Source organism: Arachis stenosperma, chromosome 1 (assembly GCF_014773155.1).
Source record: "Arachis stenosperma cultivar V10309 chromosome 1, arast.V10309.gnm1.PFL2, whole genome shotgun sequence".
NCBI lineage: Eukaryota > Viridiplantae > Streptophyta > Magnoliopsida > Fabales > Fabaceae > Arachis > Arachis stenosperma.
Window position 1 is genome coordinate 67489206 of NC_080377.1, and position 22494 is coordinate 67511699.

At 35.6% G+C, this 22494-nt stretch overlaps 1 protein-coding gene across 1 annotated transcript; it reads right to left on the minus strand.

Annotated features, from left to right (window-relative positions):
• Window positions 1-203: 203 nt before the first annotated feature.
• Window positions 204-1127, minus strand: LOC130980799 (uncharacterized). The gene is made up of 2 exons (XM_057904443.1): window positions 938-1127; window positions 204-796 (listed from the first exon to the last, which is right to left on the minus strand). The coding sequence occupies exons 1-2, from the start codon at window positions 1125-1127 to the stop codon at window positions 204-206; spliced, it is 783 nt and encodes a 260-aa protein (XP_057760426.1).
• Window positions 1128-22494: the final 21367 nt, after the last annotated feature.

Genomic DNA, 22494 nt, shown 5'->3' on the forward strand with positions numbered 1-22494 from the left:
AGCCTCTTGTACAAAAGCTTTTCCAACTGAGTCTTTAATTCTTCCAACTCTATTGGAGCCATTTGATACGGTGTAGTCGACACTAATTCGGCTCCCGGCACCAATTCAATCGCAAATTCAATTTTTCTTTGAGGTGGAAACTCGGAAATATCCTCCGGAAACACTTATGGAAAGTCTCTAACTACCGAAATCTGATATAGGTTCTAGGCATCACCCAACGCATTAGCAGCCAACAAGATATAACCCTGACACTCTTTCCCACTACAGTGCACCACTACAGAGTTCAGGTAATAACCCTCAGCCATCACTACTCCATTTTCTCCTTCCGGTATAAACTGAATTGACCGCTCAAAGCAATCCAACAAAACTCGATTCTTTGACAACCAATCAAACCCCAAAATTATCTCCAACCCAACCATTAGTAAACAGATCAAATCATGCACAGAGTCTCTACCCTCAAGCTTGAAACCTACTTGCCAACAACATGACCTAGTCATAACCGTCTGATGTGGAGTATGTACATGCAATTCAAAAGCTAACTTTGCCACTTTCAAGCCTAGTTCCTCAACTTTGTCAAATGAAATAAATGAATGCGAAGCTCCAGTATCATACAATGCAACTAAGGTCTTATCACCAATTAAACATATACCTCTCATCAATGGATCCGCCTTAGAAGCATCCTTGGCGTTCACAGCAAACACTCGCCCTTGGTGCTGACTCTGACCCGCATTCGGGGTCTTCCCACGAGTGCAATCTCTCGCAAGGTGACCAGGCAAGCCATAGTTGAAGCAACCACCTAAACCAATCTTGCAAGAGTCATATAGATGAAAACGCCCATAACGTACACAAGTCAAATCCGGAGAAATCTTACTCTGATTTCCTCTCCCTTTGGCATACTGAAACTAATTCTGAGTGTTCTTTCTGAAGCCTCCTTGACCATGAGGCACATATCCTCCTCTCTTGAAACTCTGACCCCTCGGATGAAAATACTTGCCACGTCCCTGACTAGTGTTTCCTTCGTGAGTTTCCTTGGACAAAGCTACCATTTTCACATATTCCTCAACGACCCTCGCTTTGTTCACAAAATCGGAGAAGGTACGAATCTCCATAGGAGCCACAACAGTCATGATGCTATTCTTCAAGCCCCTTTGGTACTTGATACATTTCCAGCTTTCATAGGTCTCTGGGGCACCCTAACACACCCTAGAGAACCTACAAAGCTCCTCGAATTTGCTAGTATAATCTGCCACAGACAAGGAACCTTGCTTCAGCTGCATAAGTTCCATCTCCTTCGCTTCCCTTGTAGACTCAGGAAAGTACTTCTTGTAGAAGGTCGTTCAGAATTCATCCCAAGGAACACCGGCATTCTGAAGTTGTAGCAAGTGGCACTCAGCTTGCTACCAATGTTGGGCCTCTCCCAGAAGCTAATATGCGGCAAACTCTACATATTGGTTATTCGGGACATGTTGTGCTTGCAGCGTGCGCTCCATGGCTTGGAACCAGTTGTCCGCATCTGTGGGGTTGGATGAACCTCTAAAACTTAGAGGATGAACCTTGAGAAAAGTCACCAAGGTCATTGGAGCACCTCCCATATTATCTCCATTTCCCTCAGCATTGTCATTTGCATTTCCTTCACCATTTCCGTTTTCATTCCCAGCCGGTTGGCCTAACCTCTGCACAGTTTGCAGAGTCGCAACAGCATTAGCCTCTATGGTATTGGCCAGATTAGCCATTACTGCCATGAATTTGGCATGGTTATCGGCCGGCTGTGCATTCCTACTCTCGGCTCGTGAATGTGTACAACCTCGTCCGCAAGCGGCCATTAGTGTTCCTGTCTACACCAAACAATCGATATTAAGATGATCAGTCTCAATATCAAAGGCCTAGTGCTTCAATTATCCCAAACAGGCACTCACAAACAAGCATGCTATGCAATTTCAAGTAGATAACCTAATAGCATCAAAGAAAAAGACACACAAAGTATGTAATGAAGCACAATCGGTCCATCCCTCAGGCTCACGAGGACGAACCGCTCTGATACCACTAAATGTAACACCCTAATTAGCCTAAGTCTTACCTCACGTTAGGTTAATCAAAGGTTACGACAGTTCTAAGCTCATACATATAATATAGAGAAAGAATTAATATAATCTAGAATCCCGATGAAGGATATAGTTTAAAACGGGATTTAAAAAGCGCAAAACGTACTCACGAAGCTACTAACTTAAAGCTCAAGATAGATATGTAATATAACAAAAGATAAGGGTATAATAGTATAAGAACCTAGCCACGGCTCGTAGAGTTTAAGCCGGCTAGCCATATATACAGACAAAATAGAATATGAAGTTTAAAATAGCTTATACAAGTTTTTCTCTCTCAATACAAGCCTTTAGGCAAAAGCAAGATACAAAAGTGAGAGATATACAAACAAAATAATCAAAAAGGACTCCAAAAAGTATCATGATCCTCCACTTCTGTCACCATCCAAAGCAACTCACCGAGGTGGGTTGCGACCTACATCTGAAAAATAATAACAGAATATGGTACGAGAACCGGAGATTCTCAGTATGGTAACAGTGCCCAGTGATATACGATATAAGACCCCGGGACGCCAAAGGCAATCCTAGAACTTCATATCCATCACAAGATTCATCTTAAAGCATACTGAAACAGTAAAGCATCAATTTAAAACTATAACATAATATAAGGGGTAGTCTATCTTAAAGGATTTTCTAGTCTAACAGTCTCCGTTGTCCCACAGCCTTCACCAACCTATCCTCCATGCGATCCCATCGCCACCGCCTTCTGAACCTCCTCAATCCCAGTAGAAAACATAGATAAATTTCAATGCAACTAAAACACAAGTAGAAGCATATACGGCAAGTAATTCAAGTAAGAAATTAGGCATGTTATTCAATTAGGCATACAATTATAAGTCGCCAAAGCAAACAAATAGAAAGAAGATGCACATGATGAATGCCTGTCCTATTGGCTGTGATATCACATTGTCGGTTCAAATGCCAACCCGACACATCTCCATGGAGATGTCGCCCTTCGGAATCATCATTGGAAACTCCCGAGATATGGTGCTCGGATCACCGTCCAGGATTTTGTGCCTGCACACTCTATTGATCCGAAGGGATACGAGCGGGATACTCTTGCCACAGACCTCACATCTCAATGTAAGCGGGATTAACCACCGTCCCTGCAAGGCGCATAGTGTCTCAACAATCTCAGTATAAAATGATACATCAGTCGTTTTCAAAAAATATTTTCAGTATATCATGGAGCCGTCACTCCCTTCCGAGTCCTCGACTCATCTCAACCACTGTCATTTTAACATTTTCATTCCGAACTCATTAGTTCTTTCATTTCTCAATTCATATACCATTTTTCCTTCTCACTCCACCAAACCCATCCTCACTGCACCAGAAACCTAAGTCTCCATTCTTTAACTTTTCAAAGAAATACCAAATAGAGTCTCTTAAGACCTTTCCCATGATTCAATGCCCAAAAATAAGCCCAAGAGTCTTAGAATGGTGTCATAGAAGTATACAATCTTGTTGCGAAGGTGAAATAGTTGAAAACAAAATTTATGTTTGAAGAACAGAGCATGTGCGTACGCACAAGGGTGTGTGTGCGCACGCCCAGGAGAAGTTTTAAAATGTGTGCGTACGCATAGAGATGTGTGTACGAATAAGTACCAAATTTTTCAATTCTGTTCGCTCGCACAAGGTATGCTAGCGCCCTCAAGAGATTGCCCTTCCCAACATGTGCGTGCGCACAGGGCTGTGCGTGCGCACAGATTGTAAAACTCCATTGGTCATGTGTGCGCACAGGTTGTCCTAGCGCTCTAAACAGAAAGCCTTCTCCTGCATGTGCGAACACACCAGGCTGTGCGTGCGCACATACCAGAAATCACGAAATTTTGCAACATTGCAGAATTTCAGATTTTGACACCAAACTTCCCACAATCATATCTTCCTCTACCAAAATCAGATTTCCATAAAACTTAAACCATTTTAAAGCTTGTTAAATCATCTTTCATTTGGTATAAAAAGTATTGAATTTCAAAAAAGGTAGCTCAAGATAGGATTCATGGAAGCTCACCGAAGTTTTCATTTTAATAAAAGTTCACATTTTAGCCATTTCACAACTTTTACAACTCAAACTAACCAAAACCACATTAATTCCATCCCACATCAATTCTTACTATTTGCCATTCCTCAATTCACCCCTTCACCTTATGAGATCAACAATTCTCATTATCAAATACATGGTAAAACACTCATTTTTTCACCAACACATTAAACATATATTACTTCACCTTTACCAATCATCATTATAATCACTTTCAATCTGAATCTCCAATATCAAGCTACCAACATCAACAATGCAATTTATCAACATTTTAAATCAGCAATCTTCCTACATTATCATATAACACTTCCATTAACATAATCAAAGCTCATCAATTCATTATTCATCATTCATCATATCGCAACAAACCAAAGAATCAATACAATCCAATCCTATCCTATGGGTCACTAGCCTAAGTATCTATGAATATTATATATTACATAGAGAAAATTGAAACCATACCTTGGCCGATTCCCAATATGCCAAAAACCCAAAATTGAGCACAAGCTAGGCTTTCAACCACAAGCAAGCCACCAATTCAACTCCAACAAGCACCAACAAGCTCTAATAATCACAACTCCAAGCTATAACACACATAATTTACAATAATTCAACCTAGGGTTCATCAAATCCACAAAACCACAAGAGTTCAAGACCTCTTACCTTGCCCAACAGTTTTGGTAGCCAAAATCCAATGCTAACCAAAGGCTAGAATGTACCTAAACACCCAAAATACAAGATTTCACTTAAAATCAAAATCCCAAAATTTGAATTTCATGAGGTCACAAAACTGGACAGGAAAATTCAAAAAGCTTACCATAATGCTTGGATAGAAGTGACGAGCTTGACGAGCACTTCGCATAGCCGTTGATGGCACGCGAATCGGAGCACCGTAGCTCAAGATATCGCGGATTGAAAGGAGATGTGAATAGTGTTTTAATGGAAACCCTCCTGCTGGTGTTTTTGCGGAAAATGAATTTCCAAAACACAAATCCAACTGGCAAGTATACCGGGTCGCATCAAGTAGTAATAACTCACTTAGAGTGAGGTCGATCCCACAGGGATTGATGGATCAAGCAACTTTAGTGGGTGATTAGTTTAGTCAAGCTAACATTGAGTGAATTGTGTGAAGAGTGACCGACAGAAAGTAAATTGCAAGAATTAAAGGTGCAGAAGCTAAATTGGACAGAAACTTAAATGGACAAAAGCTTAAATGACAAGAAATGTAAATTGCATGAAAAGTAAAGGGGGATTGGGTGCTGGAAATTAAAGAGAGCAATAGATCAAAAATCAGAACTCTTGTAGAAAGCTTAACTTGTAGGAAAGTAAATTGGGATCATGAACAGAAATATAAAATGAAGAACAAGTGCAGAAAAATTAAATTGCTTGAAAGTAAATTGAAAGCCAATGGAACAGTAAAAACAGAAGAGCAGCCAAGAACTCAACTCAATTGCAAAATAAAATTGAAGATCTCAGGGAATCAAAGAGACTAGAAAATAAGTCTAGATCTCAATTCCTTCCTTGATCAAATCAGAGAACAATTGCAGAAGGAAAGAAGATGAAAGCAATAAAGAGAGTTTTGGTTCAAATCCTTAATTCACTGAAATTTTGCAGAAGAATAACAAGAGAAATCTTAGACCAAGAGGGAAACAGAATTCCTTCACTCTCAATCCAAAACTTAAAAATAGAAAAGAGAAAAATTAAAAGAGAGAGCTCTCTACTACTACTCCTAATGCTCCCTAGTGGAACTAGCCTCCTATGCTCTTTATTAGAGCCGACCTCCCCCTAATGGAATGAAACCAATGCCTTTATATAGGCTTTTACAAAATGAAAATGAAAAATCAAAACAACATTTATAAAATAAAATTCCTAATCTAGCTTCTCTGTGTGCCTTTGAGTCATGTGGGCTTTGCTTGCTTTGGAGTGGAATTGGGTTGAAGATAGATCCGGATGGGTTGCTCTTGGTCTTGAGAAGAAATCCACTTGTGAACCGGGCCATGAACCATTTAAGCTTGAGTCAAAGTTTGAGGCAAGCTTTGACTCAAGCTTTTTTTTTAGCAGGTTGCCCCTTTGTGCTGCCATTGGCGTTTGAGTCCAAGTTTGAGGCCCAACTTGGACGCAAACGTTGACACTTGTTGCACATCAAGTCTTGGGATGCTACTTTGTCCTCTTGTCAACGTTGCCAATTTGGTGCCCACTATAGACTATTATATATGGTTGGAAAGCTCTGAATGTCAGCTTTCTAACCCAATTAGAATCACCTCAATTGGACATCTAAAACTCAAGTTATGCTCCTTTGAAGGGGACAGGGTCGCTGGCTTTGGTGTGCAACGTTTGAGGTGACGTTTGCCTCAAACGTGGTCGAAAACGCCAGATTCTGGAGGTTCAAACGCATTGTCCACCCCATACTATTATATATTGTTGGAAAGCCCTGAATGTCTACTTTCCAATGCCATTGGGAGCGCATAGTTTGGAGCTTCACATCTCGAGTTATACTCCATCGAAGGTGCAGAGGTCAGTTGGCCTCACTGCAGGTTGACACCATCTTCATTTATGCACATTTCGGGGGAGTTTTCTCCCTCAATTTTAGTGTCCACCATGCAGTGCCATATATGTTTGGAAAACTCTCGATTCCTACTTTCCATTGCTTTTTGAATCACCTCATTTGGAGCTCTGTAGCTCAAGTTATTCTTATTGGAAGTATACCCCCTTCAGGCTGTGAGGAGCAACGTTTGACCTCAAGCTTGAGGTCAAACGTTGGCGCAAGCTTTTTGCTCCCTGGGTCTTTCTTCTTTTGCTCTGATGGTGCCAACGTTTGACCTCAAGCTTGAGGCAAACGTTGGCGCAAGCTTTTGATGCCTCCAGGGTGAAGTCAAGCTCTTCCTCACGTTTGAGCTAAAGCTTGAGGTAAGCTTTAGCTCAAGCTTTTTGTCCTCTCTTGCTCTTTGCCATTCCTTCTTTCTTCAACCTTCTTCAAACACTTTTCACCTATCATCAATCAATCAAAAATATCAAAGCTATGCTATAATCATGAGAGTTCTTCTTCTTCTTGAAGTTTAAGCAATTATGGCATAAAAACTCATGAAAATGCATCAATTCATCCATGGTTGATTGAATCAAAGGAAATATGAAATTCTACCCAAATGACTTGCTTTTGGCTCAAGAAAGTGCATAAAATCTATTGAAAACAAAGGAAAAAGACTAGTGAAACTAGGCTAAGATGACTTATCATCACAACACCAAACTTAAAGCTTGCTTGTCCCCAAGCAAGAAAAGAATCATACAATAGAGATTGACAATCCAAGGTAAGAAGAATAGCAACTCAATGTATGGCAAGCTAGTTTTCTATGCATACTACAATCACAAAAGAAATGTAAATGATTGATGCTTCTATTTAGCTCATTTTATGAAATCTTTTCTTTATCTTTCTTCCTTGAAGCAAGCTTTTGATTTTTTTTTTGTTAGCTTCTCCTTTTTGGTGCTTTGCCCCATGAGTTAATAACAAAGCTACGATTCTAAATGCTTTGTTTTCAAGTATTACCACTTGATACATAAGCACCACAAGCATTTGAATTAGAGGACTTCATTAAGCTCATTTTTTTCTTTTCTTTAACTCTCTAATCATTGATGCTCATAACCTTGAGCTTTGAGGGAGTGCTTTTGCACTTGAGCCTAGCCTTGACTTCTAAGTGTTTTGTTTTCAAGAATTTGGCTTGATACATAAACACCACAAGCAGTTAACAAATAAATTGCCATTGGTACTCAGAGCCTTTAGCTTTTCCATTTTTTCCCTTTTTCTTTTCTTGCCTTAATTGCATTTGCTTCTTCAAGGTTTTCATGATTTCAAAAGATTTCACAAAATATTCTAGATGAAAACTTCAATTAAATAAAATCTAATGTATTTGAGCAACAATCAAACATACTAGCTTTCCAATACTTTTATGCACATGCTAAATTCTTCTTTAATTCCTTGTTTGTTTATGATCATGATACTTTATTGCTTTTGAATTCACAAAACTCAAGTTGGTAGTCATAATGTCACAGCAACATGTTGCAATTTAGAAATCAAACTATGCCTTTTCATACCACACATGCATCAGAGAAGGTAAAGACAATCATGCAGTTTATAGTGCTTGAAATAAATGAGAGGAAAAGGAACTCTACAACCTTGTAGTTCATCTTCATTATTGTTGTCCTTTTTCCTTTATTCTTCTTCTTTCCATACCAAACTCGGAATGCTTGCTCATCCTCAAGCAACTATTAGAACCGTGGCTATAGGGCTAAGATAGATCATGAATGTCTTACACAATGGAATGTTAGTGGTACATGTGTTTTAAGCAAGCACAATCAAGAATAACCATCAAGGCATAGAGAAACAAAGACATTGTGATTGCAAAAATAAGATGGTGTGCATGATACATTGCATAAAGATATAAGTGGCACACCAAACTTAGTGTGACACTTTCACTTGGAATTGATGCAAGTATCCAGTAAAGATTTGAAGCAAATTTTTGTTACATAGCAACACCAAACTTAGAATGCAACCATATGTCAATTTATTTGAAATTTAAACTAAACAGACAAAGAAAAATGAACTAGACAAAGAAATAAAATGTTATCCAAGGTTGGGTTGCCTCCCAACAAGCGCTCTTTTAGTGTCATTAGCTTGACATGTTGTTCCTCACTTTCTTCCTCTTCTTCCAATTGGTTAAGAGGAATAACCTTAAGGGGGGAGAAGATTCAGCTAGTGTTCCCTCTCTTGGTTTCCTCTCAGCAAGCTTTCTTTTGTACATAGCTTGATTGAGCTTGCTTGCTGGATTAGGGGCATGATTGGTGCTCTTGTTAATTGCCTTCACTTCTTTGAATCCAAGTCTTGGTGGTTGTGTGATCATTGGAGCATTATCTTTATCAAAAGCCTTTTGAAATGGTGGTTTAATGAGCTTTTCCTCTATGTACTTCTCTGCTTCACTTGAGTTTGGAATTCTTTGGTTGTCTTTCTCACTTTCTTGTTCTTCCACTTCCTCCCTTGCACTCAACATTTGACTTAATAGCTTTTTCATTGAGGAGGTTTGTTAATCTTCCCAACATCTCTTCATCTCCTCTTCATATCTTTTAATCTCAGATTCAATTGTTGAGACTTTTTGGTCCAGGGGAGTTTGAGGAAGTTGTGAGTGTTCAGGTTCTCTTGTCATCTCAAGTGCAGTTTCAGGTTTAAATATTTCCACCACCTCTTCCTTCTTCACTAAAAATTCACTTGACTCAGTGGCCTCCTTATCTTGCTCTTCCACTTTCTCCTTCACATCCATCAATTGGCCTTCATTTTTCTTGCTCAGTGGTTCTAAGCTCCTCCTTATTTTCACTAAATCTCCATTTATATTTTTGAAGAGAGCTTCTTGCCTTTTCCAGGATTGTTCTTATCTTTCAAAAATTCCTCTGGACTTTTGAAGGAGATCATCTGAATCACAATTTGAAGAATTGTTGAACTCATTACAGTATGGATAGCTAAGATTTCTTTGATTTTGACTTTTCCAGTCACAATATGAGTAGTTGTTAGACTCATCAAAATCTGGATCATATTGTGTCTCTGGAAAGTGTCCCATATGATTCTCTTGCTCATCTTGTGTCTCTGAAGCAATTCTCCATGGATTGGAGTGCTCAGAATCTGTTAATTCTTGGTGATATCCCCAGCCACCATTAGAGGTTGGTGATGGTGGGTGATATCCTGAAAAATTTTGTTTGACTGCAAGATGAGTTGAACTCCATTTGTATTTTGCAAAACACAACACCATTGAAAATTGAAATTCATGTCATAGAGACAGAATTTCTTAGTGAGGCAAAAACACAAACACCTTGGTTTCAATTTAAAACAGAGAACAAAAACAAAAAAAATGCTTAATCTAGACTTCTCACCCACTTAATCATTGTTGATCTAATCAATCCCCGGCAACGGCGCCAAAAACTTGATGGTGTTTTTGCGGAAAATGAATTTCCAACACACAAATCCAACCGGCAAGTATACCAGGTCGCATCAAGTAGTAATAACTCACTTAGAGTGAGGTCGATCCCACAGGGATTGATGGATCAAGCAACTTTAGTGGGTGATTAGTTTAGTCAAGCTAACATTGAGTGAATTGTGTGAAGAGTGACCGACAGAAAGTAAATTGCAAGAATTAAAGGTGCAGAAGCTAAATTGGACAGAAACTTAAATGGACAAAAGCTTAAATGACAAGAAATGTAAATTGCATGAAAAGTAAAGGGGGATTGGGTGCTGGAAATTAAAGAGAGCAATAGATCAAAAATCAGAACTCTTGTAGAAAGCTTAACTTGCAGGAAAGTAAATTGGGATCATGAACAGAAATATAAAATGAAGAACAAGTGCAGAAAAATTAAATTGCTTGAAAGTAAATTGAAAGCCAATGGAACAGTAAAAACATAAGAGCAGCCAAGAACTCAATCAATTGCAAAATAAAATTGAAGATCTCAGGGAATCAAAGAGACTAGAAAACATGTCTAGATCTCAATTCCTTCCTTGATCAAATCAGAGAACAATTGCAGAAGGAAAGAAGATGAAAGCAGTAAAGAGAGTTTTGGTTCAAATCCTTAATTCACTGAAATTTTGCAGAAGAATAACAAGAGAAATCTTAGACCAAGAGGGAAACAAAATTCCTTCACTCTCAATCCAAAACTTAAAAATAGAAAAGAGGAAAATTAAAAGAGAGAGCTCTCTACTACTACTCCTAATGCTCCCTAGTGGAACTAGCCTCCTATGCTCTTTATTAGAGCCAACCTCCCTCTAATGGAATGAAACCAATGCCTTTATATAGGCTTTTATAAAATAAAAATAAAAATTCAAAACAACATTTATAAAATAAAATTCCTAATCTAGCTTCTCTGTGTGCCTTTGAGTCATGTGGGCTTTGCTTGCTTTGGAGTGGAATTGGGTTGAAGATGGATCCGGATGGGTTGCTCTTGGTCTTGAGAAGAAATCCACTTGTGAACCGGGCCATGAACCATTTAAGCTTGAGTCAAAGTTTGAGGCAAGCTTTGACTCAAGCTTTTTTTTAGCAGGTTGCCCCTTTGTGCTGCCATTGGCGTTTGAGTCCAAGTTTGAGGCCCAACTTGGACGCAAACGTTGACACTTGTTGCACATCAAGTCTTGGGATGCTACTTTGTCCTCTTGTCAACGTTGCCAATTTGATACCCACTATAGACTATTATATATGGTTGGAAAGCTCTAAATGTCAGCTTTCTAACCCAATTGGAATCACCTCAATTGAACATCTACAACTCAAGTTATACTCCTTTGAAGGGGACAGGGTCGCTGGCTTTGGTGTGCAACGTTTGAGGTGACGTTTGCCTCAAACGTGGTCGAAAACGCCAGATTCTGGAGGTTCAAACGCATTATCCACCCCATACTATTATATATTGTTGGAAAGCCCGGAATGTCTACTTTCCAATGCCATTGGGAGCGCATAGTTTGGAGCTTCACAGCTCGAGTTATACTCCATCGAAGGTGAAGAGGTCAGTTGGCCTCACTGCAGGTTGACACCATGTTCATTTATGCACATTTCGGGGCAGTTTTCTCCCTCAATTTTAGTGTCCACCATGCAGTGCCATATATGTTTGGAAAGCTCTCGATTCCTACTTTCCATTGCTTTTTGAATCACCTCATTTGGAGCTCTGTAGCTCAAGTTATTCTTATTGGAAGTATACCCCTTCAGGCTGTGAGGAGCAACGTTTGACCTCAATGGCGCAAGCTTTTTGCTCCCTGGGTCTTTCTTCTTTTCCTCTGATGGTGCCAACGTTTGACCTCAAGCTTGAGACAAACGTTGGCGCAAGCTTTTGATGCCTCCAGGGTGAAGTCAAGCTCTTCCTCACGTTTGAGCTAAAGCTTGAAGCTTTTTGTCCTCTCTTACTCTTTGCCATTCCTTCTTTCTTCAACCTTCTTCAAAGCTCTTTTTACCTATCATGAATCAATCAAAAACTGTGAGCATAGATCCTTTTTGGTCAAGGTAAAAAACCGTGACCATAGACCCCTTTAGGTCACCCCTAAAAACCGTGACCATAGACCCTTTTAGGCCACCCTTTTTTAAAAATTTGTGACCATAGGTACTCTATGGTCACCCCTTTTCCAAAAACCGTGACCATAGCTTTTTTTTTGTCACGGTAAAAAACTGTGACAAAAAAAAACCTTGGCCATAAACCTAAAATGTTGTAGTGTGGTCAGTATTATTTTTTTTAAATAATTTTTTGACCTAAACCAAATGTCATAACTCGTAAGAGATTCAGAGAAAGCTTAAGCTTACTGCTAAAAGCCACTGTAACTGTCGCTGCCGCCCTCACCACCGCATCTCCAGATCTAGTAGCGACGCCTCCTTTGCGAACAATGCTGTCGCTACATTCAGCTCTTCTCTTTTCTGTTCTGCAATTGACAATCTCTCACCTTCGCAATACCTCACCTCCGTCGCTTGCACTGTCACTGGTCTTGCGCGTAGATGCAGAAGATCGTCACCGTCGGTAGATCTTCTTCCTTTATTTTTTCGATTTTTTGTTTTTTTTTTCATCTTATATTTTCGCTAATTCTAAAATTCAGCAGGATTTTGTTGTTATTTTTGCCGTCACTTAGCTTGTTCTCCAAAGCTGCCATTTGAAATAGGTAACGATCGGTACTTTTCCCTTTCAGCATCTTTTTCTTTTTATTTGTACTGGCACTTGTCGATCTGTATGCAACAACAACTCAGTTTGTAATTTGCATATTGTCGATTCCTATTTTCATTAGCATTAATGTTCTATTGGAAGTTATTTTCTGGTTGGTTTTGAATTAGATACTAATATATGTAGTTTCTGAATGATGGTGATTTATTAAAATACTTTTTAATAGTTTTAATGTATATAATTTCGATGTCATATTATTCTAACAATTTTTGTGTTAATTGTGAAAAATAATTATTTTTGTTAGTGTGATAATATATAATTAGTACTATCATTAATTATTACAAATTAAATTCTAATGGGATTTCAAATATTTGAAAAATTAATTAACTGATCATTTATGCACTACTATTTGATCTCAATGAATTTTCTTAATCAATCACAACTCCTAAACCAATATTCAGAAGTTTAGTCCTTTCCTAACGAATTGTTAGCACTAGTACTAGAAGTAGTTGAATAATGCCGTTGTTTCTTTAATTTTACTTAAGTAGTGCTATATAAACATACATTAGGAGATAAAGTAACAGACATTTATGGAAAAAGTAACACTGATTGAATGGTCATTTTCTTCAAACATGTTATTCCTCTTGTTTCTTATGAAGCCGTATAAAGGTGATCCTATAATGCAGACAAGAATAATTTCCATAGAGCTTAGTCAATTTTGAGATTGATGAGATATGACTTAACAACGCCTATTGCCTTGTGTGGAAATTCCCATGCTGCTTCGTTCTTATATATCAAGATTATTGCTCTGCCATTATTATTAAATATATCAAATATAAAAAGTTACAATATTATGGTAACATTGAGACCCAATGTAAATGGATTAACCTGGCCTAGAGTGGAGCCTCACTTTATTTAATTGATTTATCATAAGCCAAAATTGATATATTCGTATTATTAGCAAGCGTACGAAATCGCATAAAGTAATATTACGGTAAGTAAATATTGTTTTTACAAGAATTAACAAATTGAAGTAAATAACATCTAATTAAATTTTTAATTAGATCAATCAAACCTTAGTAAGAGAAAATTGGATCGTGATGTAGAGAAAAGAACTTAAAAAGAGAGAGTTAATTTTGTTTTGATTATTAGGCGAGAGAGAGAGCTCTTAGAGAATTAGAGATGAAATCAAGGATACGAAATGTTAAAAGGTTTTGAAGATGTTGAATTCTATCTTTAGAAAAAGCAATCCTTGTATTTTCTTATTTTGACTCATGCAAAAATCTTTTCACAACAAATTATTTAAAATCAAATTCAAATTTAAATTTCTTGATAATTTATTTCTTTTAACTTAATTAATTGCCAATTCTTTGGTCAATTAATTAAGAGAAGAGGTGAAGAACGGTTTAAATTTAAAGCTACAGAAATTTTAAAATATTATTCCTAGTCAAGTTAAAAATCATGAAAAAGAGTTTAGAGATAATTGTGATATTAAATTTTTCAAAGTAATAACAGAATCTAAAATAGAATTAGAATATTTTTCAATACTTCTACTCATTAATGATGAAGAACGAAACTCAATCTTAAAAAAGTAAAAAACATGAATTAAAATAAAGAAATTACTTGCATTACTAATCTATAAAAATAAAATAAAACTCTTAACTTTTAACAAGAGAGGTTTAGTTACTCATAATAGAAAAAAAAACAACTACATTATTAAAGAGGTGCTAGATGGCTCCAGTATGATTCTTCGAAAAAAGATAGTGTGTGTGATCTTAAATGTGAACCTTGTTCACTTATTTATAATCTAACTTTTTAACTAATTAAAATTTAAAAACTAATTTTATCTTCCAAAAAAAAAGATAACAACTTATTTAAATTTAAATTTAATCAAATCTAAATTCTAACTACCAAATTTTGTCTTTTTAAAAAAAGTTGTTGTTAAATAATCATTTAAATCTTGAATTTTGAATTAAATGGAAGCTTCTTGGGAGTTGCAATTGGTACTTGGTATTGAGCTTGGCGGACTGGGCGCTGAACTTGGTGGACTTAGGCTTGGTGGACTTGGCGCTAGGCTTAAGGTTTTGGCACCTAGCTTGAGTGCAAGGGCGCTGGGCGCCTGGTACTTGTGAATTTGGTAGAGCTGGGCGCCAGCCACCTTACCTTCTCCCAGGCACTAGAGCGCTGAACTTGGAATGGAGGAGTTGGACGCCCAAATTGGGCACTACATTTGGGGATAGGGTGCTGGGCGCCAGTCCTTTGAGCTGGGCTTTGGATTTGAGTGCCCAACTTAGAGTTTAGGCACTAGACTTGGCCTCTTGAAGTCTGGTGCCACCAAATCTTGTGTTTTCTTCTGAATTTCATTCTAATTTGCTTAATTATGTCTTAAAAACTTCACTAAAAACACAATCATTCTAACAAAACTCTAAACACATGATTAGTCATCAAAACTTTACTAAAAATATAAGAACTTTGATTAAATACTAAGAAAACTAATGAAAAAGAAACTTAAAAAATAACTAAAGATTCTTAGGCATCACAATACCAAAATTAAAATTTTGCTTATTTTCAATTAAAAATAAATAAATAAATAAATAAACAGAGTTTAACTTAATAAAAAGTATTTTCAATCGATAATCCCAATCCAGTTGGCTTAAGTTATTAGGTGAAAAAGCACCCTTTGAATCTAGTCACCCAAGCCTCTCCTTAATACAATCACACCACAAGCACATAACTAGGGTTTTATTTATCCAGACATCGATGCGCAGAGTCTCTTTGGACTCCAAATATTTTGTTTCAAGACAACTCTTTAATGCGGGCTTTCAATCGTTAATCTCAAGCCAGTTGGCCTAAATTATAGGGTGATGAGGCACCCCTCGAATTTAATTGTCTAAATCTCTCCTTAAAATATAAACATCACAGATATATAACTGGATTGTAGTCATTTGTACTCAGAACTTTATTGCTTTTGAATATTTTTTATCTTTTCATACTTTTTTCTTTCTTTTTTTTTTCTTTGATTCAAGGATTTTTTATGTTTAGCATCTCATAATATGTTTCTAGAACTTTATTTTTAGATATTCTGTCTCCCTTCTCTTCAAGACTATTCAAATACTTTAAGTCCATAGAATATAATTATATTATTGCTGACCACCACATTTCAATAATAGAACTTTTTTTGTTAATTATTCAATTCCTTTTATTAAGAGCAACTCCCTTTACAATAGTGGAGTGTTTAAAGGACAGGTACAAGTAGTAAGCATTTAAAGAAAAAAAAAAAATAGAAACGTCATGCATAAAAAGAAAGAAAAAGAAAGAGACAATATAAAAGAAAAAGAAAAGGAAAGAAGAAAAACTAACCACCACACACAAATAAAATTACCAAGTTCATCATTCATTCCCATCTTTCTCATCCTCGATCTCGACCATCCTCTTTGGAGATTTTGGTCGCCATCTTTGTCTTGCTAGTGCCTCCTCCCATATCCTTTGAGATACAACTTCTCTTCTACCTTGTTCCTACTCTTATTGTAGATGTTCAAAAGAGGAAACTCGCTCTGGATGTGAGCGTTGAATGGCAGTACAAAAATATGATGTTCTATCTATTATATCTAACCAGAATTGTTGGAATTCTCGATAGTACTGCTCCATGTCAATCCCATGGGTTTGGGGTTGACTGGGTCCCAACTTGAGGCTCGAGTGCATGAAAAGGAGGAGGACGCTATTGTGGTTCTTCTTTTTGTCTGTCAAAGTCGTGTCTTCTTGTTCCTCTTTCCATTACAAAATGCTGCTGGACCTTGCTTCATTCTTTTCTATGTTCCAAGAACAAAGTATCTTCTTTTGGGTCCAATAAGGTACTAAGTTGTTTATAGTACACTTTCTAACGAGTTGATCATACATTTTTTCTTGTCACAGTGGTAGCCTCTTAGTTTTTGTAGGCAGTGGAGTTTAAGGTTTCTAGTTTCTTCATTTGTTGTAGTACATACTTTTGGTCTTGCTCATTTAAAACTTTAAAATCCTGAGTTTATAATGCATTCAACCACAATAACAATAGAGTCTTTTCTCATTAAGTGTAATTGGCTATATGGATCGTTTGATGTTATTAATCCTATCTTAAATTTATCATGCATTTGTAAAAGCTAAAACCTTATCAGCTAGCACATCTATAGAAGTTCATCCATTGGTCTTTGATAATTTGTTAGTGTCTTAGGCTCTTAGCAGAGTTGAGAGGTATCCCAAATACCCCCTTTTAAAGTTCTAGTTGAAATATTTAAGGCCCTAAGATTGTACTTTAACATAGCTTGTATTTGGACTATTCACGCCCAAAGCAAGGTCCCAACCAGCATCTCCCTGACCTAAGATTGAAGCCTCCCTTCTTCACTGCTATTTTGCACTTTTGTAGTGTCCGATCAGGTTTTTCTCTTCTTTTTCTCTACCTTTTCTAGTTTTTTTTTTTCCAAATTAATATCTTCTTTTAAAATACACTTGTTAAAAAAAATATTGAAATGCTTTGGTAGTTCAAAGTGACTCGAATTATATTACAATTGACTTTGAAGTTTTAAAATAAAGTTATTTATATTATAACTGATTCAAACCAATATAAATTGGACTGAAAATTTTTGCAATATAGAAAACAAACCATAATCTAGAATGATACAACTGATTTTGAACGTCTAGAATTGATTCTTTATCATCCAACTGGTATAGTATAAATAATCATCACTTTCTCATGTAATTTGCCCGTGTAGTGTCTTGTTGGTCTGTTATCAGGTGTGTGGTACTTTGATAAAAAAAACTTCTCCATGAGAAAGCTTGAAGAATGATGATAATATACTTTTCTATTTTTGTTCTTCACTGAAGTTTTGGATAGGTTTTATTATCATTATAAATACTAGTACTTAAAACTCAAATATTATATACAATTACATTTGATTGTAGCTTTGTAAGCACAAGACATTTTCTTGGATGTTACTATTTCAATTTTTTAAATTTTAAAACCTGCTTCTTAGACTAGATATGTAGATTTGTTATTGATATTGTGTTTAATAAAATATTTTATTTTATAATAATTAATTTTAGTATATTTATATTATGTGCAAATAATAATAATTATCTTTAAAAAAATAATTTGAGATTTTAGAAAAAAAAAATAGGTTGTTAGCTCTAGTAAAATGAGTATAATATAATTTAAAATTGTCTTAAAGTTTTAGCGGCAATAACAATAACAACTAAAATTAAAAACATTATAATCTTGTAATTATTTTAGTGGTTATATAAATTATCGAAAAAATAGCCACAAAAAATTATAATTTTTAGTGGCTATTAAAAAGATCTTTACTAATAATTATATAATTGTCGCTAGAGCCTTTTAGCGATAAAATATAAGATGACTAATGTCTAATTACCACTAAATATATTAGCGATTATTTTTGTTCCCGCTAAAAATAAAATAAATGACCGTTAAAAATAATTTTTCTGGTACAACTATTTTGATACCCGAACAGCAAAAAAGTTTACGAACCAAACTCTCACCTGGTTAAACAAAATTTATCAATTAATCTTTATCTCAAGTAGAGACAATTTTGATTTCTTGGTTTTCATTACTACTTAGAAATTGGTGTGTATATATATTTGGTCAAATTCGATGATGTTTCTCTGATCCTATATAATATCTTAAAACCAAACATAAACATCGAAAATAAAAATCATATTTCCTACTTAATGTGTATACTCATTGCTGATGAAAGCCATATACTAACAATTAATTCTTCATGATTCATGGATTTAACTCATTTAAGACATAGGGAAAATCAGACTCTTGGTCTCCAAATTTTTGTATAATGCTTAGTTAATTAATAATAATTTCCTCATTACATACATAGAATACTTAGCTTAATACATATAAATATTTTATTTATAAGAGTGTTAATTAGAATGTACTGTCCCAGCTATGTTTGAGTTGGCTGTTGGGACAAACTGTAGTTATCATCAGTTTGACAAGACACTACCGTTAGAATATACTCAGTTATAGTATACTTAGGGTATAGTTACAGTGTATGCATGTTATCAAAAACTAATTAATTAATTAGTTGAAAGCTGTTGTTGTATACATATACAGCATACCAGTCATCTCATTGGAAACTCTCCATTATCTGGTCACGGATTATTTAATTTCCTCGACAATCAAGATGATCCAAACATACCTTTGTATCGTAACATCTAACTTGAAGGGGCAGATGGAGAATAAGTAACTTTGTTACTATTGAAGTTTAGATTTAGGATTTAATTTGATTAATCTTATGATTAGGTTTAGATTTTATCTTTTTTTATACATACACTACCAATACTATCTTCGATCGCTCTGGCAAAGTAAAAAAAATCAAACCAATAGAACAACGCTCAATCCCTTTGGCATGCCCTTCAGGGCAGCAAAGCTGGGGTTCAGGAGAATTTTATTATCACTACAACAAATCACTACAACAAATTCGGGCTGAGGCAACCCTTTGAAAACGTTGCCTATAATACGAAAAAGTGTTGCATTTGATCAAAAGCAACACTTTCTGACAAAACGCAATGCTTTTTGGGCGGTTGGCTATACGGCCGTTACCTTTAGTCTAAGGCAACGCTTTTATGTATCAAAGGGAACCCTTTTTATGGCAACCTTCAAAAAACGTTGTCTTTTTTACAAAAAAAAGCAACTCTACGAAAGGGTTGCCTTAGAACACCCAAAGACAATGCTTTAGATAAGACTTTATATCAACACTTTTCATGAGTTGTATTTTCCAATACATAAAGCAACACTTGTCCAGATTTTTTTTTTTAAATTGCCTTTTCATATACCTAAAGCAACACTTGTCCAGATTTTTTTAAGCTGCCTTTTTATAGACCTAAAACAACACTTATCTAAGTTTATTTATAGATGTCTTTTTCTAATACCTAAAGCAACACCTTATTGAGTTTTTATTAGGTTCTCTTTTTTTTTATATCTAAAGCAATATATTTTTAACTTTATTATATTTATATAAATTTTAAAGGAACAATATTTAAATATTTAAATTCAATTTAATCAATATAAGAAGAGAATGAGCTAATAAAAATATATTGCATATATATAGAAAGCTCTTCCAAGTACCAATTAACATACTTGCTAAGTTACCAAGTCAAATAAATGATAAACATAAGCAAATAAAATACATGTTTTTCTCATGATGAAATTGAACAAAAAAGAAATTAGTTTTTCCATTTGAAACCAAAAAGACTTTGTGCTTCACCATTATGCCAAGAGTCGCCTTTATCTCTTTAGAAAACTTCATCTAGCCATAAGAAAGTCGCAGTCAAATCTAAATGGACAAAAAAAAATATAGTCAAAACATTAGCTTAACAATAACATATGTATTCAAGTGTTACAACAATAGTAGCAACTAAAACAGCAACCACGACAGCCATAAGACAGCCACCATGACAGTCATTAAACAGCCATAAAATAGCAATCACGACAGCCACAATACAACCATAAAGTAGCAAATAAACCAGCAACCATGACAGCCATAAAACAGCCATAAAACAACAACTAAAACAACAACCAAAACAACCATAAAACAGCAACTAAAACAAAAAAATTATAGACTAACTTACAATAAATTATGGTTCAAAGTGTTTCTTCTTTATTCTTGTCTTGTATCTCTTCCATGCTCCTTGAACACCCGTCATCACCCATAGCTTTGAGGATTTTGGAAGAATAAACTTTGACTACAAACACATCGATTTCATCATATCATATGAATAAAACGATTATAAACATATGGTATAAACATAAAAATAAATGGAGTTTACATTAATATACTTCCATATACGTTTTTTGATTTGCCTAGGCACAGCTTTCCAATTAGTATACATCAAGGTAATAAAATCACTATTCCTTCCCATTGTTCCAATAAAATTAGTTAATTCCTTCACTCTCTGAGGAGTTGGCCCCACGGCTACTCCACGATCAAAAGTCACTTCCTCCCTTTCTTTCCAAGTTCTCGCATAAATCTTTAGGCATCTTGTTTTTCCACGAGTCTTTTTAACCTTTGGTATTTCTAAATTAAAAAAATTGAAAAATAGTACAAATTAAAATAAAAAAACAGCCACTATTCATATAGAAAGGGACAACCGTGAATCAAATAGAAGTCTTTCCAAATTAAACAAGTATATGCACATGTTACTATTCATATAGAAAAGGAAGCTGTGAATCAAATATGGATTCGTAAACCAAATAATGATAATCAGAAAATGTAAAACAAATAACAAACAAAAGGACATCACCTTCCACATGAACATCTTCCATAACTTGGTCTGCTTCCACATCAAAATTGTCATTTTCATGTTCACCAACATAATCTTCCTCAAGGGGGATATGAAAATTTCCTCCATCATTTGGGAATGGCCTTTATCTATCATCCTCAGTAATTGGAACTTCAATATGCTTCTCTTCTCTTTCCAAATGAGCTTGATACTTTTTTACTAGTCTTTTCCTCTTTAAAGTTGCTCCATTTTCCATTATGTTGCTGTATAAAAATATTAAACAGACATAAAATAGCACAATAAGAAGCAAATCAAGTAGTGAAACATAACAAAAATTGTCAAATTCTATATCACATAAAACAGCAAAATGAGGAGCAAATCAAGTGGTGAAACATAAATCACTAATTTCACTTGATGGTAGGGGCTTCTTTAAAACAGTTACATGGGTAGAGACTGAAATAAAAGCCTTCTTACTGGTGGTTAATTGCATGAAGGCACTGGTCAATTCTAAGTATCACGCCTGGTCTCATCAATCACAAACTGCTTCTTTCCGTACCTTAACATAGCTTTTAGAACAGAAGCTACAAGAAAAATATAATAGTGGAAATTTGTTTAACCTGGGTCAAAAAGATGGAATTGAAAAAGTACCAGAAAGATGTTGATCCACATGAAAACTTCAGAAAAATTGAAGGCAAACCCCTAAATTCAGAATTATTGAGAAGCCCCAAAAAAACATGCATTCAGAAATTTGATTTACATACTAAAATTCAGAACAGTCCCAATTCTTCATAAATCAGTTTTGCAATATTTACTACTAATTTATTAATTCTCTCATATACTTTCACCATCACATATTACAAGGTCATATCAATTTCAATATATCTTTTCCATATTTTCACAATATTTATTTACATAACCAAATTTAATGCTAATAACCTAGCAGCAAGCTATTAACCTAATAGTTTAGAAGAGACTGTTAAACGTTTGGTTAAAATGAAGTAAAAGAAAATACCATTGTATCATTATATTTGATTCAAAACCATATATACAATCAAGAACACAAGTACAGGCACATCAATATGATTCAGAAGAATAAATAAGTTCTGAATTGTGATATATCTTTTCCTCCAACATGAAATTTGGCCATGAGTTGGAAAAAAGATAAAAATATACCGACTTACGTTACATAAATCTTTAGAAGTCCAACAAATATAACAAGAACTATGGACATCAGCATATTTTGTAATTCTTGATGAGACCTTGCGAAGAGGAGAAGGCGAGACAGGGAAAGAAGTGGAAGCGGGAGAAGGAGAGGGATTTCTCGAACAAGACCCTGTACGTGGACCCGAGATAGGAAGAGGGGGAGCCGTGGAGCAATGTGCGTGGAGGACAGCACTGCGCCGATGCCCGTGGAGG